General features: G+C 48.1%; 1 protein-coding gene across 3 annotated transcripts in view; it reads right to left on the bottom strand.

The window, feature by feature from the left end:
* The window catches only part of F8 (coagulation factor VIII), a 96,114-nt gene that overhangs the window by 2,062 nt on the left and 72,449 nt on the right, over positions 1–21,603 (bottom strand). The window contains exon 26 of one of the 3 annotated variants that reach the window (XM_075132342.1): positions 4,780–4,909. In XM_075132342.1, the coding sequence (XP_074988443.1) occupies positions 4,780–4,909 (130 nt within the window). Of the gene's footprint in view, positions 1–4,779; positions 4,910–15,335; positions 16,572–17,077; positions 19,124–21,603 lie in introns of those variants that run through there. The other 2 variants (XM_048863627.2, XM_048863626.2) reach the window with 2 other exon arrangements.

The raw sequence follows: 21,603 nt of genomic DNA on the forward strand, positions 1-21,603 counted from the left end.
CCCTGGGTCTGTGTTGGAACAGACTGGCATGTCTGGTTCAACAAGGCAGGGCACTGAAGTCCCAAGCTGGGAGGGCAGGGGCAGCAGGGGTAGAAGTAGTCTTGGCACATCAGTTGGCAGCCCCAAGGGGGTTTCTGTGATCCAACCTGTCACAGTGGCATTGCGAACAGGATCTGTGTACAGCTGATTGCTTTGAGACACTGGTAGTGATTTTAAGTGAGTTTTAAATGTGGTGGCTGGAGAACAGACAAAGTGGTTACTGGTTTGCTATTTTCTGTTTGCTTATTTCGCGTAAAGGAAATAGGGACAGAAAAGGAAGCAAAATAAATAAGAGTGAGGATCAGAAGAAGCTAGAACTGCACAGTTTGCAAATTACCCAGAAAGCCTGAACACAGGGTGCTGGGAAAGTCTCTGTTACCTAAGAAGCCCCTGAGCTGAGTACATCCCAGTTTCAGTGAACTGCAGAGGGGGCGTGGCCCAGCACAAGAAAGCAGGAAAATGACTACCAGTGAAGCAGCTACTAAACTAGTGCTGGCTAGCCTGGAAGCAGAAGAGAAGGTAAAGGACCAGGAGTTTCAACTGAAACACAAAGAAGCAGAGGCAACTGAACACAGAAAGGCTATGGAGGCAGAAACAGCCAGGGAGGAGGCTGCCCACAAGAGAGCTATGGAGGCCCAGAGGCATGAACTGGCTGTTATGGAGTTGAAGAGAAAAACCCTCCAGCTGCTGGCTCCACTTCCCCAAAAATCCACAAATGGGAGTGACTACGTCCACAGTATGATGAATCCAGCAATATTGCCGAATATTTCATCATCTTTGAGACTGTGCCCCCTCCTTGCGATCCCTGAAGATCAAAAGGTGACCACTGTGGTTGCAAAATTGACTGGCAGAGCCCTGGACATATTCAATAAGATGCCTATTGATGATGCTTCAAACTATGGTAAATTTAAGGAACTGGTTTTGAAACAGTTTCAGGTTACACCTGAAACCTACAGGCTTAAATTCAGGAGTCTTAAGAGGGGATCTGGATTGAATAACGTGGCTTATGTAAATGAAATGAGAGATTTGGTAGATAAGTGGGTGAGGGGGAAAGGCATTACAAGCTTAGAAGGAATGTGTGATTTGGTTACTCAGGAACAATTCCTAAATATGTGCAGTGATGATGTAAAACAGTATTTGTGGGACAAAAAGATGGGTGAATTAGCTGGGTTTGCAGACTCTTATGAGCAATCACAAGCTGCAATTAAACACAAACCACTGGCAGAGGGGTGCAGGGTTGGGGGAAAGCAGAATCACCGTTTTACGCCTGGGGAAAAGGAGGCTGGGTATTCACGTCCCCATTCCCCTGTTACTCGTCCCAAGTCTCCTGGACAAGCAGAGGAGCCCAAGAGGTGCTACCATTGTAAGTCCACTGAGCACCTGAGGAATAAGTGTCCCTTGCTGAGTGGAAACAGGCAGCAAGTAACACATGAAGCTGCTGCTTCTAAGAGCCCAGCTGCTGCCTCTTTCCACACAGGATTTGTAAAGCTTGCTTCCACACAACCAAGCAGTGAGCGTATGCGTGCTGGTAAACTGAATGGTAACAAGCTTCTTGGATTGAGGGACACAGGGGCCGAGATTTCTATGGTCAGGAGGGACCTGATCCAGGAGAAGGATTTATTGCCAGGGAAACTGGCAGAATTGGAGCTGGTAGGGGGTCACAAAGTCCTTGCCCCTTTAGCTAAAGTACACATGCAAACTAGGGATTTGCAGGCTGAGCTGACAGTTGCAACAGTGGCACACAATTCTGCACCGTTTCTACTGGGGAATGATTTCTTTAATGTGGCAGAATCTGTCCCAGGGTTGGTTAGCAGTGAGCAGGAATCTTGGCTAAAAGCCACGGGGCTGGGGGGGAAAGTCACATGGATTGCTGGGGATTAGGAGGGTGTCTCTTCAGTAGTAGTAAAGAATGCAGCTTTGGGGGCAGGGATGGTTGTGGACAGTTCCTGTAGCCCGGGAGCTCAAGGCAAGTTCCAGAGGGAGGGGCTGCACAAAGCCAGCTCCTGTCCCTTAATCATCTCCCCAGGGGAGGGGGGTGCACCACCTTGTAGCAGGGGGGCCACACCAGCCGCTGAGTGCCAGGAAGTTGCAGGTCAGCAGGGGGCAGGGCCTGCACTGGGGTGCACAGAGACATGTCCTGAAGGTGGAATTTGGGGTCCTAGTGATCGCTGCGGTGGGAACAGACCCCAAGGACTCTGTAGCCCGAAGCAAGCCCAACCTGAGTGAAACGGGGGGAATTTTGCTGGCCAGTGAAGGGTCTGTCATAGCTGGTAGCTGTGAGTCCTTTTGGGGGACACAGGAATGGCTGACCGAGAGGGAAGCCCAGATGGAAGGTGAAGGGGGGGTCGGAGAGTCTGCCCACCTTTTTTAGGGAGGATCTTTCCCAGGAGGAGGGTGAAGAATCTGTATTTAAAATGTCAGACCCCTCTCCTGTGGATCAGGTTTAAGGGAAGACTGGGGGTCAGATCTCTCGGAAGGGGGTGACCCCCCAGCTAACCTTTTGGGAACAGAAAGTGGGGTGCCCAAAGGAGTCTTACCAATCCAAAGCACCCCACTGAAAGATGTTGTTCTTGCTACGCTTGTAAGAGGTAAAACTGTCTTTTCAAGACAGGAGGGAAAAAAATCTCTGTATGGGTGAAACTTCACAAGGGAGTGGGGTCCAGCCCAGAGAAATTCCAGAGGGAGGGGCCGAGGGCAGGCGTAATTGCAGTGCACCCTTTCCTTGCCATAGCCTCAAACCCAGGCCTGAATTAAAAGCCTTCTTCAAAGAGACAGAAGAATCTGCATCAGAGTGCCTACCGGGGCACAAAGAAATGGGAAATGCAGTAGACACTAAATGAGGGCGAACAATTTATGAGTTTACCCTGTATAAGCTTTATACAGGGTAAAATGGATTTGTTTGGGCATCTGAGTGTTAAAGACAGGAACACTTCTTAAGCTGCTTTCAGTTTAAGCCTACAGATGTTAGGGGATGTGGTTCAGACCTGGGTCTGGGTTTGCAGCAGTCTAGCGGGTCTGGTACAAACCAGGCAGGGCACTGAAGTCCCAAGCTGGGAGGGCAGGGAAAGCAGAGGCAGAAGTAGTCTTGGCACATCAATTGGCAGCCCCAAGGGGGTTTCTGTGATCCAACCCATCACAGGGAGGTCTGTGGTTCCTGGGGGAATTAATTCCACAGTCTGACCAGCCCCCCAAGAAAGCTCTCTCCCGCACAGATGAACTTAACCGTTGTTGTTGAGAGTTCCATTGTGCCAGAGCTGTGGTTCTCATACTTATTTGATCACACCCCCCTTCTTTGAGTCTGTAGTCGTTTATGCCCCTCCCAACACACAAGTACATATACTGGTGCCCAGTTCTGAAGGCAGAGCGGATAGCAGCGATGGCTGGCTAGGCACCCAGCTCTGAAGGTAGCACCACCTCCAGCAGCAAGGCAGAAGTCAGGGTGGCATGATATGGCATTGCTACCCTGACTTCTATGCTGCTGCTGGTGGCGGCACTGCCTTCAAAGCCAGGCACCCGGCCAGCAGTCACCACTCTCCTAAAGCTTCTTTAGGTCCTGGGGTCGGTCCTGGGCCCGGTTTTGTTCAATATCTTCATAAATGATCTGGAGGATGGTGTAGATTGCACTCTCAGCAAATTTGCGGATGATACTAAACTGGGAGGAGTGGTAGATATGCTGGAGGGGAGGGATAGGATACAGAAGGACCTAGACAAATTGGAGGATTGGGCCAAAAGAAATCTGATGAGGTTCAATAAGGATAAGTGCAGGGTCCCGCACTTAGGACGGAAGAACCCAATGCACCGCTACAGACTAGGGGCCGAATGGCTAGGCAGCAGTTCTGCGGAAAAGGACCTAGGGGTGACAGTGGACGAGAAGCTGGATATGAGTCAGCAGTGTGCCCTTGTTGCCAAGAAGGCCAATGGCATTTTGGGATGTATAAGTAGGGGCATAGCGAGCAGATCGAGGGACGTGATCGTTCCCCTCTATTCGACATTGGTGAGGCCTCATCTGGAGTACTGTGTCCAGTTTTGGGCCCCACACTACAAGAAGGATGTGGATAAATTAGAGAGAGTCCAGCAAAGGGCAACAAAAATGATTAGGGGTCTGGAACACATGACTTATGAGGAGAGGCTGAGGGAGCTGGGATTGTTTAGTCTGCAGAAGAGAAGAATGAGGGGGGATTTGATAGCTGCTTTCCCCTACCTGAAAGGGGGTTCCAAAGAGGATGGCTCTAGACTGTTCTCAATGGTAGCAGATGACAGAACGAGGAGTAATGGTCTCAAGTTGCAGTGGGGGAGGTTTAGATTGGATATTAGGAAAAACTTTTTCACTAAGAGGGTGGTGAAACACTGGAATGCTTTACCTAGGGAGGTGGTAGAATCTCCTTCCTTAGAGGTTTTTAAGGTCAGGCTTGACAAAGCCCTGGCTGGGATGATTTAACTGGGAATTGGTCCTGCTTCGAGCAGGGGGTTGGACTAGATGACCTTCTGGGGTCCCTTCCAACCCTGATATTCTATGATTCTCATGCCCTGCAGGGGGGCGTGCCCCCAGTCTGAGAACCTCTGTAGAGGAATGAAGCTGTCAACCATGATCTTCATCCCAGAGCTCTAGACAAGAGGAAGCTAGTCTTTTCTTCCAAGAGAAGACTACCTGATTTTTATACAACCATCAGCCCTACAGTATTGGGGCACAGAGGGGGGATGTGTAATATGCACTGAGCACGAGGCTATGCGCACACTTACGTGATGCAGCAGAGAAGGAGCATGATCCCCAAGGCAAAAGGGAAGGCATACAGAGCTGCCCGGGGGAAGGATCCACGGATGTGGGTCCAGAGATCGTCCATGTAGTCTGCCAGCCAGGACCTGCGGACTCCTGCAGAGGTGACACATTCTAGTCAGCAAAAGGAGCAATGTGCTGGAGGGATAGAATAAAAAATCTGCTACAGGGATGTCCTTCGTTAAAAGCACCACAGGGGAAGAAGGTATGTGGCACCTGATCCTCTACATGCATTTCTGTCTGTGGGAGAGCCAATAAAGTATCACATTGGCGAGTCCCTGCTGCCTCCCCACATGCCCAGCCAGTTATCTCGCCCACCTTGTCTCTCCATAGCCCAGAGAGTGAGGAATGGATAGCTCTGAGGACTGGTGATGGAATATAGCACCTGTCTGTTCTCCCAGTGAACACAGTTGACCTCCATGGGAACAGGATTGGGCCCAGGGCAATTTGCATTTCTAGGTCGCTTGTCTCAATGCAGACCAGGCTGGTAGTGCCCACCTAATGGCTTGTTAGTAGCCTACATGAAACAAGCTGGTTGCCTGGTAATATAAGAAGGTTCTAACTTGGTACAGTAGAACCTATAGACACATTCTCCTGACATCTGTGAAGCAATAGAGATCCAGATCCCGTGTGTCTTTTCTTGGCAGACTCCTGGGTCCCAGAGTCACATGAGGATTGGACCCTGGGCTGAACATAGACACTTGGGAGAAGGTGGGCTCTATCTCATTAGGTTTTTGGAACCTGAAAGGCAGGTTTGGGGAAAGCTGAAACAGCCTGAATAGCCTTCAGAAAGACTGGAACATCTCTAAGGGCTCATCTGCCTGGGGACACTCAGGAAAGTTAATTCAAATTAATTTTTAAAGTCAATGAGTTAAACTTCATTAAAACTCTCTCATTCAGAATTAACGTGGCTTTAATTTGGTTTAATTTAATTCTGTGAATTAAGCAAAATGGAATTAAAGTCACTTCAATTCTGAATGAGAGAGTCTACACAGGAATTTAATGCAGTTTAACTAATCCACTTTAAATCCACACCTTTAGGTAATTCAGATTAACTTTCCTGAGTGTTCCCATGTAGACAGACCCCAATATTAATTGTTAAATGTTTGAGTTTTCTGATAGTTATTTGAACAGAGACCAAGAGGACCCATTTTAACTGACCCAAGGAGTTTCAGTCTTAGTGAGATTTTTCATAAAAGTAGATTTAGAAAAGGACCAATAAATCAGAATTTATTCTGAAGCATGAATAGTATAATAATTCAGTTCCTGTTCCATTTGCCCCTGTTAAACACTATGAGCTATGTAGGATCAACTATTAGAACTAAGAATACACTTATCTCTTCACTTGCCTCACCTTCCTGTCCTTTGCCATTGTAAGGCACAAGAGCTCGAGGAGGAGATAAGTCTAGTGTCAGTGCCCTCGATGCTTTGTATAAAAGTAAAAAATAATCTGCAATCAGAGAGACAACCCTGAACCCCTAGCCCTTCCTACAAAGGAAATGGAGGGTCATTTGGTGGCAGGGTAAACAAATCATATTCTGCCCTCTTGAAACATCCACGTACCCCTTTGGCACGGGAGCGGGGTGGAGGAACTAGCTATGACAGTTTCATCACACATCCCCCTCCCAGTTGGCACTAACCTTCCCCCTTGGCAGCAGTTTTAGCAGAGTGACCAAGAACTGAATGGGTCATGGTGACTGAACTCCTCTCTTGTCTCTAAAACTGGGTTCCTCCTAGGCCCAAGTTGGGGTACATAGCTAGGCCAGTGCTGTAGATGCTCTTAGGGATACACAGAGAATTTATAGTTTCAGGGCTGCAAATCCTATCCATTTCTCCAGCACTGAACTGACTCCAAGGGAATAATAAGCCTCACATCCATCCTGTACCTCACCCTGCAGATTCCAGACACCGGGAGAGAGGTTTAAAAATATGTCATCTACGAGCATTACCAATGGATCTGGCAGTACCATTCTCTACTTCCACCCCATTGAGCTGGAGGCATGGGGCCTGTCTCTCTTTAGCTGCTGCTTTTGCTACTTACGTTGGATTTCCTGGCCTGGGTCTCCTCTCTCTCCCACAGCAAAGGGGTAAACTTTCCCCTTCTGCCAAGCCAGAAGTCTTCCTGGGACTGGTTTCTGGGCTCCCCACTCTCTGATCCTGAAGAGGTGCCTGCGTGGATGGGAGATGGCCTCAGGCTTGGAGGTGGGCTGGTAGCAGGAGGCAGAGGCAATCAGCCAGACCAGCAGAGGAAACACAGCCTTGTGCAACAGCAGTGCCATGGCTTCTTCCTGCCAGGGGACTTCTCACAGGGCTGGATTCTCCTCACCTGGTTCCACCTGGCCCCTCACACGCTTGCCCTTGCCCTAGTCTTGATCTTTAGGATCCTTTGACCACAAGAAGACTGAAAAGTGTAAAAGGGGTTAGGGACTTGTCAGTTACTAAGGGGAAAATTTCCCAGACCAATTCCCTTTATTACAGCAGAAAAATTTGTATGAACCCAACATGCTGATGAGTAACTGTCCACACAGGGCCTGATCCAAAGCCCGGTGATGTCAATGGGAACCTTTCCACTGATTTCAGTGGCCTTTGGAACAGGCCCAAATAATGCACAACTGTGCCGTAGTGCCTGTTTGGATGTGCTCATGCAGGCTTAAGTGGATGCAAATTGCAGCCCACATTTGAAAGTAGTCCCTTAATTCTCTAGCCAGTCAGACGGGCTCTTAAGTGTATTTCTTGCTAGAAAGAGCATCTCACTAAGAAAGATTCTGAATTTATAAATATAGAGGCAAGGCCTGAGCTATAAAGCTGGGATTCCAACATCCCCATCATTTGAGGAAGTCTGGATCCAGGATGATCCATGGAATCACACTTTGTCATCTGATTGCAGGCATAGCTAGGAACTGTGCTGTTATGAGCACTTATTATAAAGACTCTCTTGTGCATCCCTAGGAGAAGCAGGGCTGTTTGGATTCATGCTTCCCGTATCCTAATAGTGCATGAGACAGGCTCATAACAATGAAAATGCTGCCGTGGGAGCCTACAAATGCAGAGAGCAAACTACAATCCTGCAGCTAACCACGGTATAAACAGCAGGGAAGAGGAGAATTACTCTGAAATATGAAGAGAACCATTTAGGATCATAGCCAAGATAGAAAAGACCCTATTGAATCAGCGAGTCCACACCCCTGCCAGAGGCAAATGGAGTCCCCCAACAGAGAATATATCTGATATTAAATTGACACTGCATCTGAGCATTACAAATATTCCTGGGGGACATAGATTGCCATACAACAGCAGTGTGTCCTCTTTACCCTGTCCCCCACAAGCTTCAGATCCTGCATGGAAGATACAACTGACAATGACTTCTCAGATATCTGACACTCATGGGGGCATTAAATACGTTCAGACAGCATGGGGGATCTTCAGTGTAATTAATAGCCCTCTGATTCAGCCCATGCAAGAAGAAGGCTGATCATATAGTTAAAGTACTAGGCTGGGTTCAATTCCTAGCTCTGCCATAGGCTTGGATAGGTCACTTTGTCTCTCTCTGCCATGGTTCCCCACCCCCTGTAAAGCAGAGATAATAGCACTGCCCCACCTGATGGAGGTTTTGTGAGAATGAATACTTGGGAGGGGCTCAGATGGGGCTTGTAAGTACCTGAATACATGTAATAATAATAATCCTGAGCTCTTCTATAGCGCTTTTCAGCTGTACTCTACACAGGAGGGCAATGCCATAATCCCCGTTTTACAGAAAAGGAAACTGAGGTACGGAGTGGGGACATGATTTGCCCAAGGTCACCCAGCAGATCAGTGTAGGTGGGAATTGACCCCAGCTCCTAGTTCAGTGCCCTATACACTAGGCTACACTGCCCCCTCCCTCTGGGTTGTTTCCCATTTTTGGGTCTGGTCCTGTATTTTGTAAAAACATAAGACTAGCCAAACTGGGTCAGACCAACGGTCCATCTAACCCAGTGTCCTGTCTTCCAACAGTGGCCAATGCCAGGTGCTTCAGAGGGAATGAACAGAAGAGGTAATCATCAAGTGATCGATTTTATGCAGCATGGGATTCATTCTGACAATAACAAATTGTTGCTAATTAATGTTAACTGTCCCCTTATATCAGTCTCCCATATCTGTTTTCATAGAATTGGTGTTGAGAACCCACTGTTACAGCAGCAGGGTTTGACATTACCAGTATCAAGTGTCTCCCCTGGACAGTGTGCTTCCTGCTCATGCACAGGATTGAAAAGAGCAGCACGTTTTGGATTGAAAAGTAATTCCCTTTTGGGATATAGCAGGAAGGACCTTGGGGGTGGGTTATGCCTTCCTGGGAGTATTGAGGGCCTGTCTGTTAGGATCAGATAAGTGTCCCTCACCTGGTCAATTTCCTGGGCCTGCAGGGCCCCCGGATGTATCCCATGTGCTCAATATCAGGGGCTCCCAGAGATGGCTGGGTCTGGATTCTGCTGTTTCTAGAGTCCCATTATTTGCCCTGATTCTCTTGTCATTTGCCATTTTATTTGGGGAAAAAGCCCTTTTTAGCCAGCATTTTGACACTGTAACAAATGTTTATTCTGGTGCCTTTCAGTGTGGGGGAAATATTTTTCTTTTTAAATGCTTTAAGAAATTAAAATGTATCTAGGGACAGGAATAGAAGTCCAAAGCAAAGACACCCACAAAAACGTCACTGGCCTCTTGGCAGGATCCAGGGTAGCCTGTACATAAGCAATAGACAGGGTAGTTCTGTGTCACATGAGTGAGTCTGTGACCCAGATCCTCAAGCTATGGCTGTTGCAGCTCAAGAGGTGGTTGCAAAGGTGGTCTTTGCGCTCTCCCAATCCTGGGCTAGCTGCGTTGACAAGCCAATTCCCTGGCATAATTTAGAATAGCCTGAAGGCAGTTGTAAACAATACAGGGTGTACAAAATACCTCTTATGCCCCCTGTGCTGACAGGGACGAGTAGGGGTGATATAGGAGCCAATATACCAGCTCTATACCACTGATGAGCCCTATGTGATACTCCTGTGGACCCAAAATCCACCAGCAGTGTAGCACAAAGCAGCAAAGGGTTTGGGTTTGCTGTTTGGAACCAAGTTACTCACATGGATACCTGAAGTCTAAGCAAGATCAGCCACAAGAAAAAAGGAGAGAGTGAGAAGAGAGGAAGAAAAGGCAGAAAGACAGAGAGAGGCTAGAAAAGAGGAAAATGGATAACCTGAGGTATGGCTTTGTGGGGGAGGGGGATGAAACCATCAGTGAGATATCTCAGAGAAGCTTCCGGGTGATGGATAATCCCTCCACGCTGTTTCTTGAAAAAATGACCAGGGTTTATTTCATAACACAGTTTATCAGACTCCCCTGACCCTAAACTGAGTAGGTTTCAGTAATCCTGAGATGCTATTGCAGGAAAGATCCTCTATCCCCAAATCAACCTAATTGCACTGTTAGCACTTGCTACCAGTTTACACCATGCAAGCACTTTGGGTCAGATCCTCAGCTGGTGTAAACTGTGTGGCACCATTCTACTGAAGGCAACAAAGCTACGACAATTTACATTAGCTGAGGATCAGGCCCTTTAACTCTGCAGAACCTTTGAATTCTTGTTTCGAGATGACATGGGGGCCGGGGATTTGGGGAGCTCTGACTCATATGGCAAGGGGAAACCAGCTCTTGTTTCCATTCCCAAGAAGAAGATACATTTAACAAGACCGTTCTGGAAACTAGTCCAGGAGCCTGTCAGGCTTTACAAATCCACCGCCCACAATCCAGCACTCCACAGCCATTACTGCGTCACATGACTTCTGGGCAGCTGGAGTTGCTGCAAGGGACTTGTGACTTTGCCCACGGACTGCAGGTTTAGTGTAGTTTCCCTGTTCATACCCTGGTGCCAGGAATTTCAAGGCTGGCTTCATACTTTGGGAACACTCAAGACTGGACACTTTCTGGGTTGACCTTCTGTCCAATTGATTGATTCTTTTAAATCTCTTTATCACTATATTTTAAAAACTCAGCATCTGGGATTAGGGCAGCGAGTCGCAACTCCTGCTTTGAGCAGGATGAATTGAAGCTGGTGAGAGAGCACCACCATCCTTTCAATGCATCTCACTAGCCCTGCAGCCCAAGAGACCCTGGCCTCGCAAAAGAGAGGCAGATACAAAAGAGAGGCTCTGGGATGTGCCAGTGGTGGAGGCTGGTGCGATTGAGTGGATTGGTCCATTCTCCACAGGTGCCCCTGATTATACCCCCCTTGCACCTTTATTCTGGCCACTGCCACCTTCCAAGCCAAGACCAACCATTTTGGCCTCCTAACCCCTTTCCTGCTGATTTTACCAATGCCAAGGAAGCTGCAGTGACTATATGGAATAGGGAGCCCAGGCCCTAGTCTAACAGCTTCAGAACACAGCTGGCAAGGGCAGGCTTATCATTGGAGGAGGTACCTGTCACTGTAGGCCACACCTCCCAGGGGACCCAACCCCACTTTCCCCACAGGGTGGCTTAGTATGACAGGAACTACAGAGCTGCCTAGCCATCTGGTCCATCTCTCTGCCAGTGCAAGATGGATCTCTGCAGGGCATGTCAGATGGCACCCCGGGTTTCTTTGGCACTAGCTTGTGAGCTGCTGGTTGATATGAGGAGGGTGGTCCATCATGAAATGGTATCATGGAGCAAAAATCACTGAGTGGTGCAGTGGCCCTAGCCAGCTGTGTTCTGACACTGAGTGAGTTGGAGTACCTAGATTCAGTGTATATCCTGCAGCTGCTCTGGGTTCTGGAAAGATCACCTTGGAAAGGGATATTGTTTGGTCTCCTGTTCCTAAAATAAAAGATAAGATCAGCTTGCAAGCCACTGAGAGACAGACTCTTCCGAGCCCTGGGAATCCTTAGGTTTCCAGCCCTGAGTTTGAAGTGCTCTTTGTTTCCCCCAATGAGGGCAATGACCCTGTTAAGATCCACGTCACCAGCCACACAGGCAGGAGTTCCTTGCTCTGATGAGCATGAGGAGCCGTCCTTCAGTCTGGTCACTCTGTTCCTGTGAGCAGGTTGTTATTGTGATGATGCAGTTGGACTGAAGGGTAATTGGATCTCCTACTCTGGGCAATAAGTCACTGCAGCGGCCAACGAGGAGGGGATCCTCTGGCCACTCACATACAGCAATGCAGCACCACCTGGTGGCATTATGTTTGAATCCTCCTGTCAGCTGAAGTGTCAGATATTGGCTGCTGCTGAATGTGGATTACCAGGGGGATGCACTGATGGCCTATGCGATGGCACATCCTTCATGCCTATTGAAATGCACAGGAATCCTGCCCTGTGCAGCACTGTAAAAGCAGGATGCTTGTGTGTTTCGATCCACAGCTGACCGCTCACAAGTGTTAGGGCACAGAGAATGGGTGTTCTTTGTGCCTCCACCAGCTGGCAGGCCTAGTCGTCAGGCCTGTCATCCTTGTTAGGGTATCTAGGACCCACTGAAGATACTCTTTTACTGTCCTGCTGCCTTGTGCCATTGAGCTAGCACTGCTGTAGGGATGCATTTATCACTGTCTATTACAGCCCAGCTAGTCACCCAGTGGCACGGAGAGACATTCCTCCACTGAGACCAACCTGCTTCAGGCTTCGTGTTGCTTTCCTCCAAGGGAGTGGTTGTCCTGGCTGGCCAGCAATGTCTCGGAATCTTGCTCCACCGCCCATGCAAAGAGCTGTTATTACAGTCCCCAGGAAAATCACTGTCCCACACATACACCGGCACGCACATCTGTATCTGCACATGCATATACAGACACGCTCCAGAATGTCAAGGCTGTATTTCTCATCTTTTACCAGAGCAATACAAAGGTGCCACATTACAGAGCAAGGACGGAGATCCTCTTGCTGTCAGGCCATCAGGTCCATAAAAAGGTTTTTGTATAGAGCAAATTACCAGGTACTCACTGTCAGAGGCAGCCCTAGGGCAGTGAGGCCAAACCCCGGGGGAACAAACCAGGCTGCTGGTTCCAGATGATGGCCAAACTGCAGAGTGCCAGCCCCAGAGGACGTGCTCGTGTGCGCGTGCACACGCACACACCTGATCACATCTGATCTCGGAGTCTTCCATTCTGGGTTCTAAAGCTGCCACGTGGAACTCTGCTGTTTTTATGACATCACCCCCGCCCCCCTTCTCTTCCCCCTACCTGCCTTGGTTAAAGTAGATTGAAACAAACGGGGGAGCTCTCATGTCACTATCCAGCTGTGGGGGGAGGGAGTTGAGTTGACCCCCCCATACACACATCAGTCAAGAGGGGGTTAAGGATCAGCCCCCACCCAAGCATCTATGAGGCTTGTCAGACCCCGACAAGGGTCTATGAAAGGGAGGAATGCAACAAATTGGGGTGCCACCCAAACCAGACTGGGGCACTGTGTTGTTATTAGCTGGTGTATGGTGTGCATGCACCACTTGCTTCAGCCCTCTGAGGACGAAGATGGGCTGGGCTGTTATTGCTGTTGAGATCCTGTTTAGCCACCCAGGAGAGTGGGAGCTGCAACAGCCTGCAGTGCTGAAAGCCTGCTCCCCTCTCCTATGCATGAGGCAAGGACCGTGGAACTAGTTTTCTTTTGTCTGGCCTGCTTGCCATCCCCTGGCAGGGGGCAGGCCTGCTTACATGACACCAATGGAAGGGGGCACCTCAGAACCGCACCTGAGAACGATGTAGGAGGTGAGCCAGGCGCCCACCCTCACCCAAATGGCCAGCCTGAGGCCTAATGTGACAGGGAGCTGCAAGCCAGGGAGAGGAGGGGGAGCTCCCCCTCCATCTCGCTGCCCTGTACTCTCACCCCTGCACCCCCTTCATCCCGAATCCTTGGCAGCTGGACAGAGTCTGCAGTGATCCCCAAAGAGCAGGCTGATTATGGAAGCTTAGCTGGTGAACCATCACCTGTCTCCCCTGAATCCCTGCATTTGGTTAAGGGAGGCTGGGTGCTTTTCCACACGGTGGATCACTTTTCGAGAGAGAGGGACCCACTTCCCTCCCCAATGCCTCAACATTAGCTCATCTAATCTCACTAGGTTCCTATCGCTGCAGCCTCTATCCTCTGCCAGACTCTCTAAACGTTTCACGCTCTGACCTGCCGGAATGCAGCAGACCCTGGGCCTCAAGCTGGATGGTATTTAAAAGGGGAGAGAAGTCTTTTTAGGCTTCTCGGTGAAACAGATATTTTCACCAAAAGTGAAAGTCCACTTTTGTAAAAAATTGTTGGTGTAAAGGAACTTGTTTCTGGTTTTGTGATTTCTCTCCTGCCCCCCACACACAGCTTTTAGTTTTTCAACAAAAATCTAAAAAATTGCAAAGAAAATTTTCAAACAAAACCCACATTTTTGACATTTTTTGTAGCGGGGAAAAAATGATTTTCTGACTAGTTCTAGTGCAGCGCACTCTGAATGCCCATTGGAGCTGATGAGAATCATAGAATATCAGGGTTGGAAGGGACCTCAGGAGGTCATCTAGTCCAACCCCCTGCTCAAAAGCAGGACCAATCCCCAATTAAATCATCCCAGCCAGGGCTTTGTCAAGCCTGACCCTAAAAACTTCTAAGGAAGGAGATTCCACCACCTCCCTAGGCAACGCATTCCAGTGTTTCACCACCCTCCTTGTGAAAAAGTTTTTCCTAATATCCAACCTAAACCTCCCCCGCTGCAACTTGAGACCATTACTCCTTGTCCTGTTCTCTTCTACCACTGAGAATAGTCTAGAACCATCCTCTCTGGAACCACCTCTCAGGTAGTTGAAAGTAACTATCAAATCCCCCCTCATTCTTCTCTTCTGCAGACTAAACAATCCCAGTTCCCTCAGCCTCTCCTCATAAGTCATGTGTTCCAGACCCCTAATCATTTTTGTTGCCCTTCGCTGGACTCTCTCCAATTTATTCACATCCTTCTTGTAGTGTGGGGCCCAAAACTGGACACAGTACTCCAGACGAGGCCTCACCAATGTCGAATAGAGGGGGACGATCATGTCCCTCGATCTGCTCGCTATGCCCCTACTTATACATCCCAAAATGCCATTGGCCTTCTTGGCAACAAGGGCACACTGCTGACTCCTATCCAGCTTCTTGTCCACTGTCACCCCTAGGTCCTTTTCCGCAGAACTGCTGCCTAGCCATTCGGTCCCTAGTCTGTAGCGGTGCATTGGGTTCTTCCGTCCTAAGTGCAGGACCCTGCACTTATCTTTATTGAACCTCATCAGATTTCCTTTGGCCCAATCCTCCAATTTGTCTAGGTCCCTCTGTATCCTATCCCTGCCCTCCAGCAGAGAAATGTGCACTGTCTAACCCCTGAATCAACCCTGGTATAAGAAGAAATAAGGTCATCTGGGATCAGTCAATCAAGGACCCATGAAGCAAATTCGGAGTCAGCATCCTCATCAGAGGAGCTCTCTGCTTCAATATTTCCACTCTAAGTCGACTGGTGACTAAAAATATTTTCAGGTTTCAGAGTAGCAGCCGTGTTAGTCTGTATTCGCAAAAAGAAAAGGAGTACTTGTGGCACCTTAGAGACTAACCAGTTTATTTGAGCATAAGCTTTTGTGAGCTACAGCTCACTTCATCAGATGCATAAAGTGGAAAATACAGTGAGGAGATTTATATACACATAGACCATGCAAAAATGGATGTTTACCATACACATTGTAAGGAGAGTGATCACTTAAGATGAGCTATTACCAACAGGAGTGTGGGGTGGGGGGAGAGAAAACCTTTTGAAGTGATAATCAAGGTGGGCCATTTCCAGCACATTTCCAGGAGTTAACAAGAACGTCTGAGGAACAGTGTGGGGGTGTGTGTGGAGGGGGTGTGTGGAGGGGAAAGGAATAAACAAGGGGAAATAGTTTTACTTTGTATAATGACTCAACCACTCCCAGTCTCTATTCAAGCCTAAGTTAATTGTATCCAATTTGCAAATTGATTCCAATTCAGCAGTCTTTCTTTGGAGTCTGTTTTCGAAGTTTTTTTTGTTGAAGAATAGTCACTTTTAGATCAGAAATCGAGTGACCAGAAAGATTGAAGTGTTCTCCGACTGGTTTATGAATGTTATAATTCTTGACATCTGATTTGTGTCCATTTATTCTTTTACGTAAAGACTGTCCAGTTTGACCAACGTACATGGCAGAGGGGCATTGCTGGCACATGATGGCATATATCACATTGGTAGATGTGCAGGTGAACGAGCCTGTGATAGTGTGGCTGGTGTGATTAGGCCCTATGATGGTGTCCCCTGAATAGATATGTGGGCACAGTTGGCAATGGGCTTTGTTGCAAGGATAGGTTCCTGAGTTAGTGGTTCTGTTGTGTGGTATGTGGTTGCTGGTGAGTATTTGCTTCAGGTTGGGGGGCTGTCTGTAGGCAAGGGCTGGCCTGCCTCCCAAGATTTGTGAGAGTGATGGGTCGTCCTTCAGGATAGGTTGTAGATCCCTGATAATGCGCTGGAGAGGTTTTAGTTGGGGGCTGAAGGTGATGGCTAGTGGCGTTCTGTTATTTTCTTTGTTGGGCCTGTCCTGTAGTAGGTGGCTTCTGGGTACTCTTCTGGCTCTGTCAATCTGTTTCTTCACTTCAGCAGGTGGGTATTGTACTTGTAAGAATGCTTGATAGAGATCTTGTAGGTGTTTGTCTCTGTCTGAGGGGTTGGAGCAAATGCGGTTGTATCATAGAGCTTGGCTGTAGACAATGGATCATGTGGTGTGATCTACTCCCCATGCTGTGATGTCCAGCGCAGCAGTTTGGGAGCTGACCTTGTTAGTGAAGACAGAGGCAAAAAAAGCATTGAGTACATTAGCGTTTTCCACATCCTCTGTCACTAGGTTGGCTCCCTCATTCAGCTTGATTATCACTTCAAAAGGTTATCCCACATTGATTATCACTTCAAAAGGTTTTCTCTCCCTCCCACCCCACTCTCCTGCTGGTAATAGCTTATCTTAAGTGATCACTCTCCTTACAATGTGTATGGTAAACATCCATTTTTTGCATGGTCTATGTGTATATAAATCTCCTCACTGTATTTTCCACTTTATGCATCCGATGAAGTGAGCTATAGCTCACGAAAGCTTATGCTCAAATAAACTGGTTAGTCTCTAAGGTGCCACAAGTCTTCCTTTTCTTTTCTTTTTAAAAATATTTTGCTGCTAAACTTTACTTGGGGGTGAGAGCTTTTATGTGGTCTGCATTGCTGGCATTGGCTTCCAGTAGTGAGCACTTGGATTGGTTGCAAACCCTGAAAGCAAGCACAGTGCCATCTGGCTGGAGTCTGGACTTTATTAGGATTACATCAGTAAGATCGATTTTATTTTTGTTCATTTCAATTTAAACAATGTCTGCACAGTTTGGGGATTTGGTAGTTGTAACACCCCAACAAAATGTGCTGGGGGAAGAAGTGAAAAGGTCATTGTAGGTGGGCACCCATCTGAAAACACCAGAACCCACACCAGGACCATAATACTGAGGGGGTCCATGCCTGCTCTTTGACTGGCTGTGCTCCAGAGGTGGGGTCAGTCCGTCTCTGTGCCTGTCACAGGCTCGCAGTGTTTGACTGAAATACTCCACCCTGGAGACCCTGCTGGGAAAGGGTTAATTGTGTTCTCCTGAGTCTCCAAGGCAGGTAACTCATTACCCCACTTGGCTATAAGGGAGGTAGGACGGGCCTTCTGGGGACCAAGGATCTGGGGTGTAGGCTGAGAAGTCAAGAAGGAGGAGCCTTAGGAGCAGCCAAGCCAGGGGAGAAGGTTTGAGCTGAACATTATCTTATTGTGGCCTTGTTAATAAAGCCAACTATCAGGACGCGGCGAGTTTGGATTCTACACAGTGTGTGGCCAGTGTCTATAGTGCAGCCTGGGAAAGGGACTGGATCACAGCCTGGCAGTCTAGTCTAATCATAGAGCTCCAAGCATTGTTGTTTCTAATATGCTGGCAGCAGACACTAGCATAAGCCGAGATGGGCCCACGTCCTGCGGTTTGGATCCAGGCCCAGTCTACCTAAAGTTAATGGGAAAGCAGCCACTGGGTTCAGCCAAAGCAGAGAAAGAGCATAACAGCCAAATCCAGCTCCCACTCCAGATTCCCCTAACGTATGGGGCTCAGTGTGAAGAAGCAATCTGGGCTAGATGGCCTTACTGTAAAATGTCCCCAACCTCCAATGGCCCCTGGCCTGACAGAGTCTCTGGGTGGGGGTGGGTATGTGTGTGTGACAGGAAGTATCCTTGTTTGTGACAATCTGAGAGCCTGCCTGGGCTGCACTCTACATGGTGTCGGCATGAGGGGCCAAAGTCCCATAGCAGGCTACCGAGAGCACAGAAAGGGAGAAAAGCCCCAGGAGGAGGAGGGTTTGCTCCAGGAGATGACTGCCAACAAGAGAGCAACTTGCTGAAGACAGAATGGTGGCACTGGGCCATGACAGTGCAGGAGCACTATTGACTCAGCAAAGGAAGGGAAACAAAAGGGCATGTGGGGCAAATCCCACAGCCCTGAGTCAGGCTGCATGGCTGCTGGCTTCAGGCATTGCGCCAAGCTAGCACAGCCCCAGCCTGGACTCTGGCAGGCGCCACTGGGTGCGCTGAACCCCAGCTGATTGCAAAATGTGGCCTTTGGGCGATGTTCTTATCTCTCCCTCCAGACCACACCCTCCATCACTTGTGCTGGGGCCATAGCCAGGGCCAGGTCACTGAGAGTTTATGGAAAATAACGAAGCAGATCTCAGTGGCTAATTAATTATTAGCTGCTATGAATGCTGACTCTAAGCCCCATGGGGATTTCAAGGCTGGCTGAGCTGGGGAAGACAGGGGTGGGGGGTGGCAGCAGATGTTTGCTGGAAAATTACTGTTTAATTATTTAGTGCTATGTTCCGATTATATGGCACACAGTATATGAGAAAGACAGGGGAAGGGCAGGCGACCCATAAACCTTTGCAGGCCCCTTTCTTCCGACCACTTAGAGTGCTCTGTGCCACATTCCCAACCCAGCTAGTGTAAATGCATAAAACTCCACAGAAGTGAATGGTGCTGCTTCTGCTTAGACCTGCAGTGAATGTGGCCCTTCATATGGGCTTTGGAAATCTTCCTCTTTGGATCGCTCCAGGCTTGGTGATGGTTCAGTGTCCAGCCAAAGCTAGGTCCTTTAATCCAAAGCTATCAGCCCATCAGTATGTTTGCTGGGCGTCGCAGCCTAAGAACTCCATCCTCAGGGCAATGTGGTTTTGCCACCGGCGGGGGTGTATCCTTAGATACCGGGCAAAGAGCGGAGGATCCAGGGAGTTCACCACGGTGCTGAAGTGATTTTGGTTGCCCTTGAAGATCTGAAAGGAGGAAGAAATAGTTGGCACTTTCTCTGCTCTGCCATGTCAGGGCTGCTCACTCCCCCAGTGGGGAAAGATTCAGAGATTCATCCCAGGAACCAGCCCCTGGATGTCAGTGGAGTTACTCTAGGTGGGAATCTCACTCAGCTGGGGGTAGGACAATGCTAAGGAAGGCGATCCCTGTATCTGAAGGGCACAGGAGGGGACTTATTTCAGGTGGTGCAAGCAGAGGATATACCTGGGAGGAGTGGGAAGAAAGGAAGCAAAGGAAGATAACAGCGGAGGGGGAGGGTTCTAAACAACAGGGTCTATCAGATTGCAGCAGAGATTCCCAAGGAAAGGGGTAGAAGCTTCATCACTTGGGAAATTTAAAAATAAACAGGACAAAGATCTGGAGAATAAACTAGAGGAATCAATTCTGCACTGGCTTGGGTGCAGACAGCTAATTGCTCTAATAGGCTTTCTCTATCTTTCTGTTACAGCCCAGGTCTACTATATGGGGAGGCAGTGTATGGGGTGGTGTTTAACATCTTTATTAATGACCTGGATGTAGGTATGGAGAGCATACTGATGAAATGTGCAGATGACTCAAAGCTGGGGGGCGGATGCCAACACTTTTGAGGATAGAGCTAAAATTCAGAGGGATCTTGATAAATTGGAGAACTGGGCTATAGACAACAAAATGAAATTCAACAAAGACAAATGGAAGGTGCTGCACTTAGGGAAGAAAAGCCAAATGTACAGATACAGAATGGTGGATAACTGGCTTGGCAGCAGCACTGCTGAGAAAGATCTGGGAGCTGTGATGTATCACAACCTCAACATAAGTCAGCAATGCAATGCTGTTACAAAAAAAACAAATGCAATTTTAGGTTGCATTAACAGAGGCATAGCATGCAAGTCACGGGAGGTGACAGTACCGCTCTACTCGGCGCTGGTTAGGCCTCAGCTGGAGTACTGTGTCCAGTTTTGGTCACCAATGTATAGAAAGAAAAGGAGTACTTGTGGCACCTTAGAGACTAACACATTTATTTGAGCATAAGCTTTCGCGAGCTACTTATGCTCAAATGAATTTGTTAGTCTCTAAGGTGCCACAAGTACTCCTTTTCTTTTTGCGAATACAGACTAACACGGCTGCTGCTCTGAAATGTATAGAAAGGATTTAGTGAAACTGGAAGGGATCCAGAGGTGAGCGACAAAGATAATCAAAGGGATGGAATGTAAGCTGTATGAGCACAGGCTGCAGGAACTGCATATGTTTAGTTTGGAAGAGAAGAGATTGCGGGGGGGAAGTGATAGCGGTCTTCAAATATTTGAAAGCTGCCATTAAAAAGATGGAGAAAATTTGTTCTCTCTTGCCATAGAGGGCAGGACAAGAGGCAACGGGTTCAAACTACAGCACAGCAGATTTAGATTAAGTCTCAGGAGAAACTCCCTAGCTGTAAGAACAGTAGGACAATGGAACAGACTCCTAGGGAGGTTGTGGAAGCTCTTTCATTGGAGGTTTTCAAAAGAAGGCTGGATAGTCTTGAATGGGTCAGACACAACAAATCCTGCATTGTGGTAGGGGGTTAGATCAGATGGCCCCTGTAGTCCCTTCTAACCCTCTGGGTCTATGATTCTATGATTCTTATACACAGAGGGAATACACATACTAATAGACTGTTGCTGTATCATGAGTTCTTCCCATCTCCCAGCTGCTGCAGTACACACGGTAATCAGTTCTCCTCCATTATCCCCATCCCCCAGGGCCATTGCACAGTCAGGATTTTACAAAGCCCCTTATTCTGGCCTGCAGGTTTCTAATTTGTGGGTGATGTGTGTTTTCAACAAGTCCCTGTACTTTGCTTTCTGACGGACCAGGTGGCACAAGGGCTGATGCAGTTACAAGCAGGGCTGATGGAATTCTGCGCCATTGCAAGGCTTCATAATGGAGCAAGCACCAATGGGCACAATGGCAGGAAACAATACCTTAGAGCTGGGTGAAATTTTTTGGACAAAACTCTCTCATCTCAAAACTCATACATTTGTGTCAAATTCTCTGAATTGTTCTGCTCAAGAAAAAAATGGAAAAAAATGGAAAATAGACATTTTGATTCAAAATGACTTTTTGTTTCAAATTTTGCTTCAATTTTATTTTTAAAGGGTTAGAAAATCTTTGGAACAAATGGAAAAGTTTTGGTTTGGGCAAGGTATTTTCAAATGGGGAAAAATATGCCCAGCCCTGCAACAAGGCTATCCTCCCTCTGCCTCCAGCAGCACTGTGCTATGCTATCCACATGCAGGAACCACCCCAGGCACTCCTAGCGAGTGCAACTCAGGAAATGTTTGTTTGCCAAGTGGGACTGCTGCACCTCTCCTTTGCTAGTGCCCTGAGAAGACAGTTTTGTTTCAATGGTAGAGCAGATGCATTACCGTAGTCCCATAGCACCCTGCAGCACACTCAGGCTATGTCTGCCCTTTAAAGCACCATAGTGCAT

The sequence above is a fragment of the Caretta caretta genome, chromosome 9 (genome assembly GCF_965140235.1).
Source record: "Caretta caretta isolate rCarCar2 chromosome 9, rCarCar1.hap1, whole genome shotgun sequence".
Lineage (NCBI taxonomy): Eukaryota > Metazoa > Chordata > Testudines > Cheloniidae > Caretta > Caretta caretta.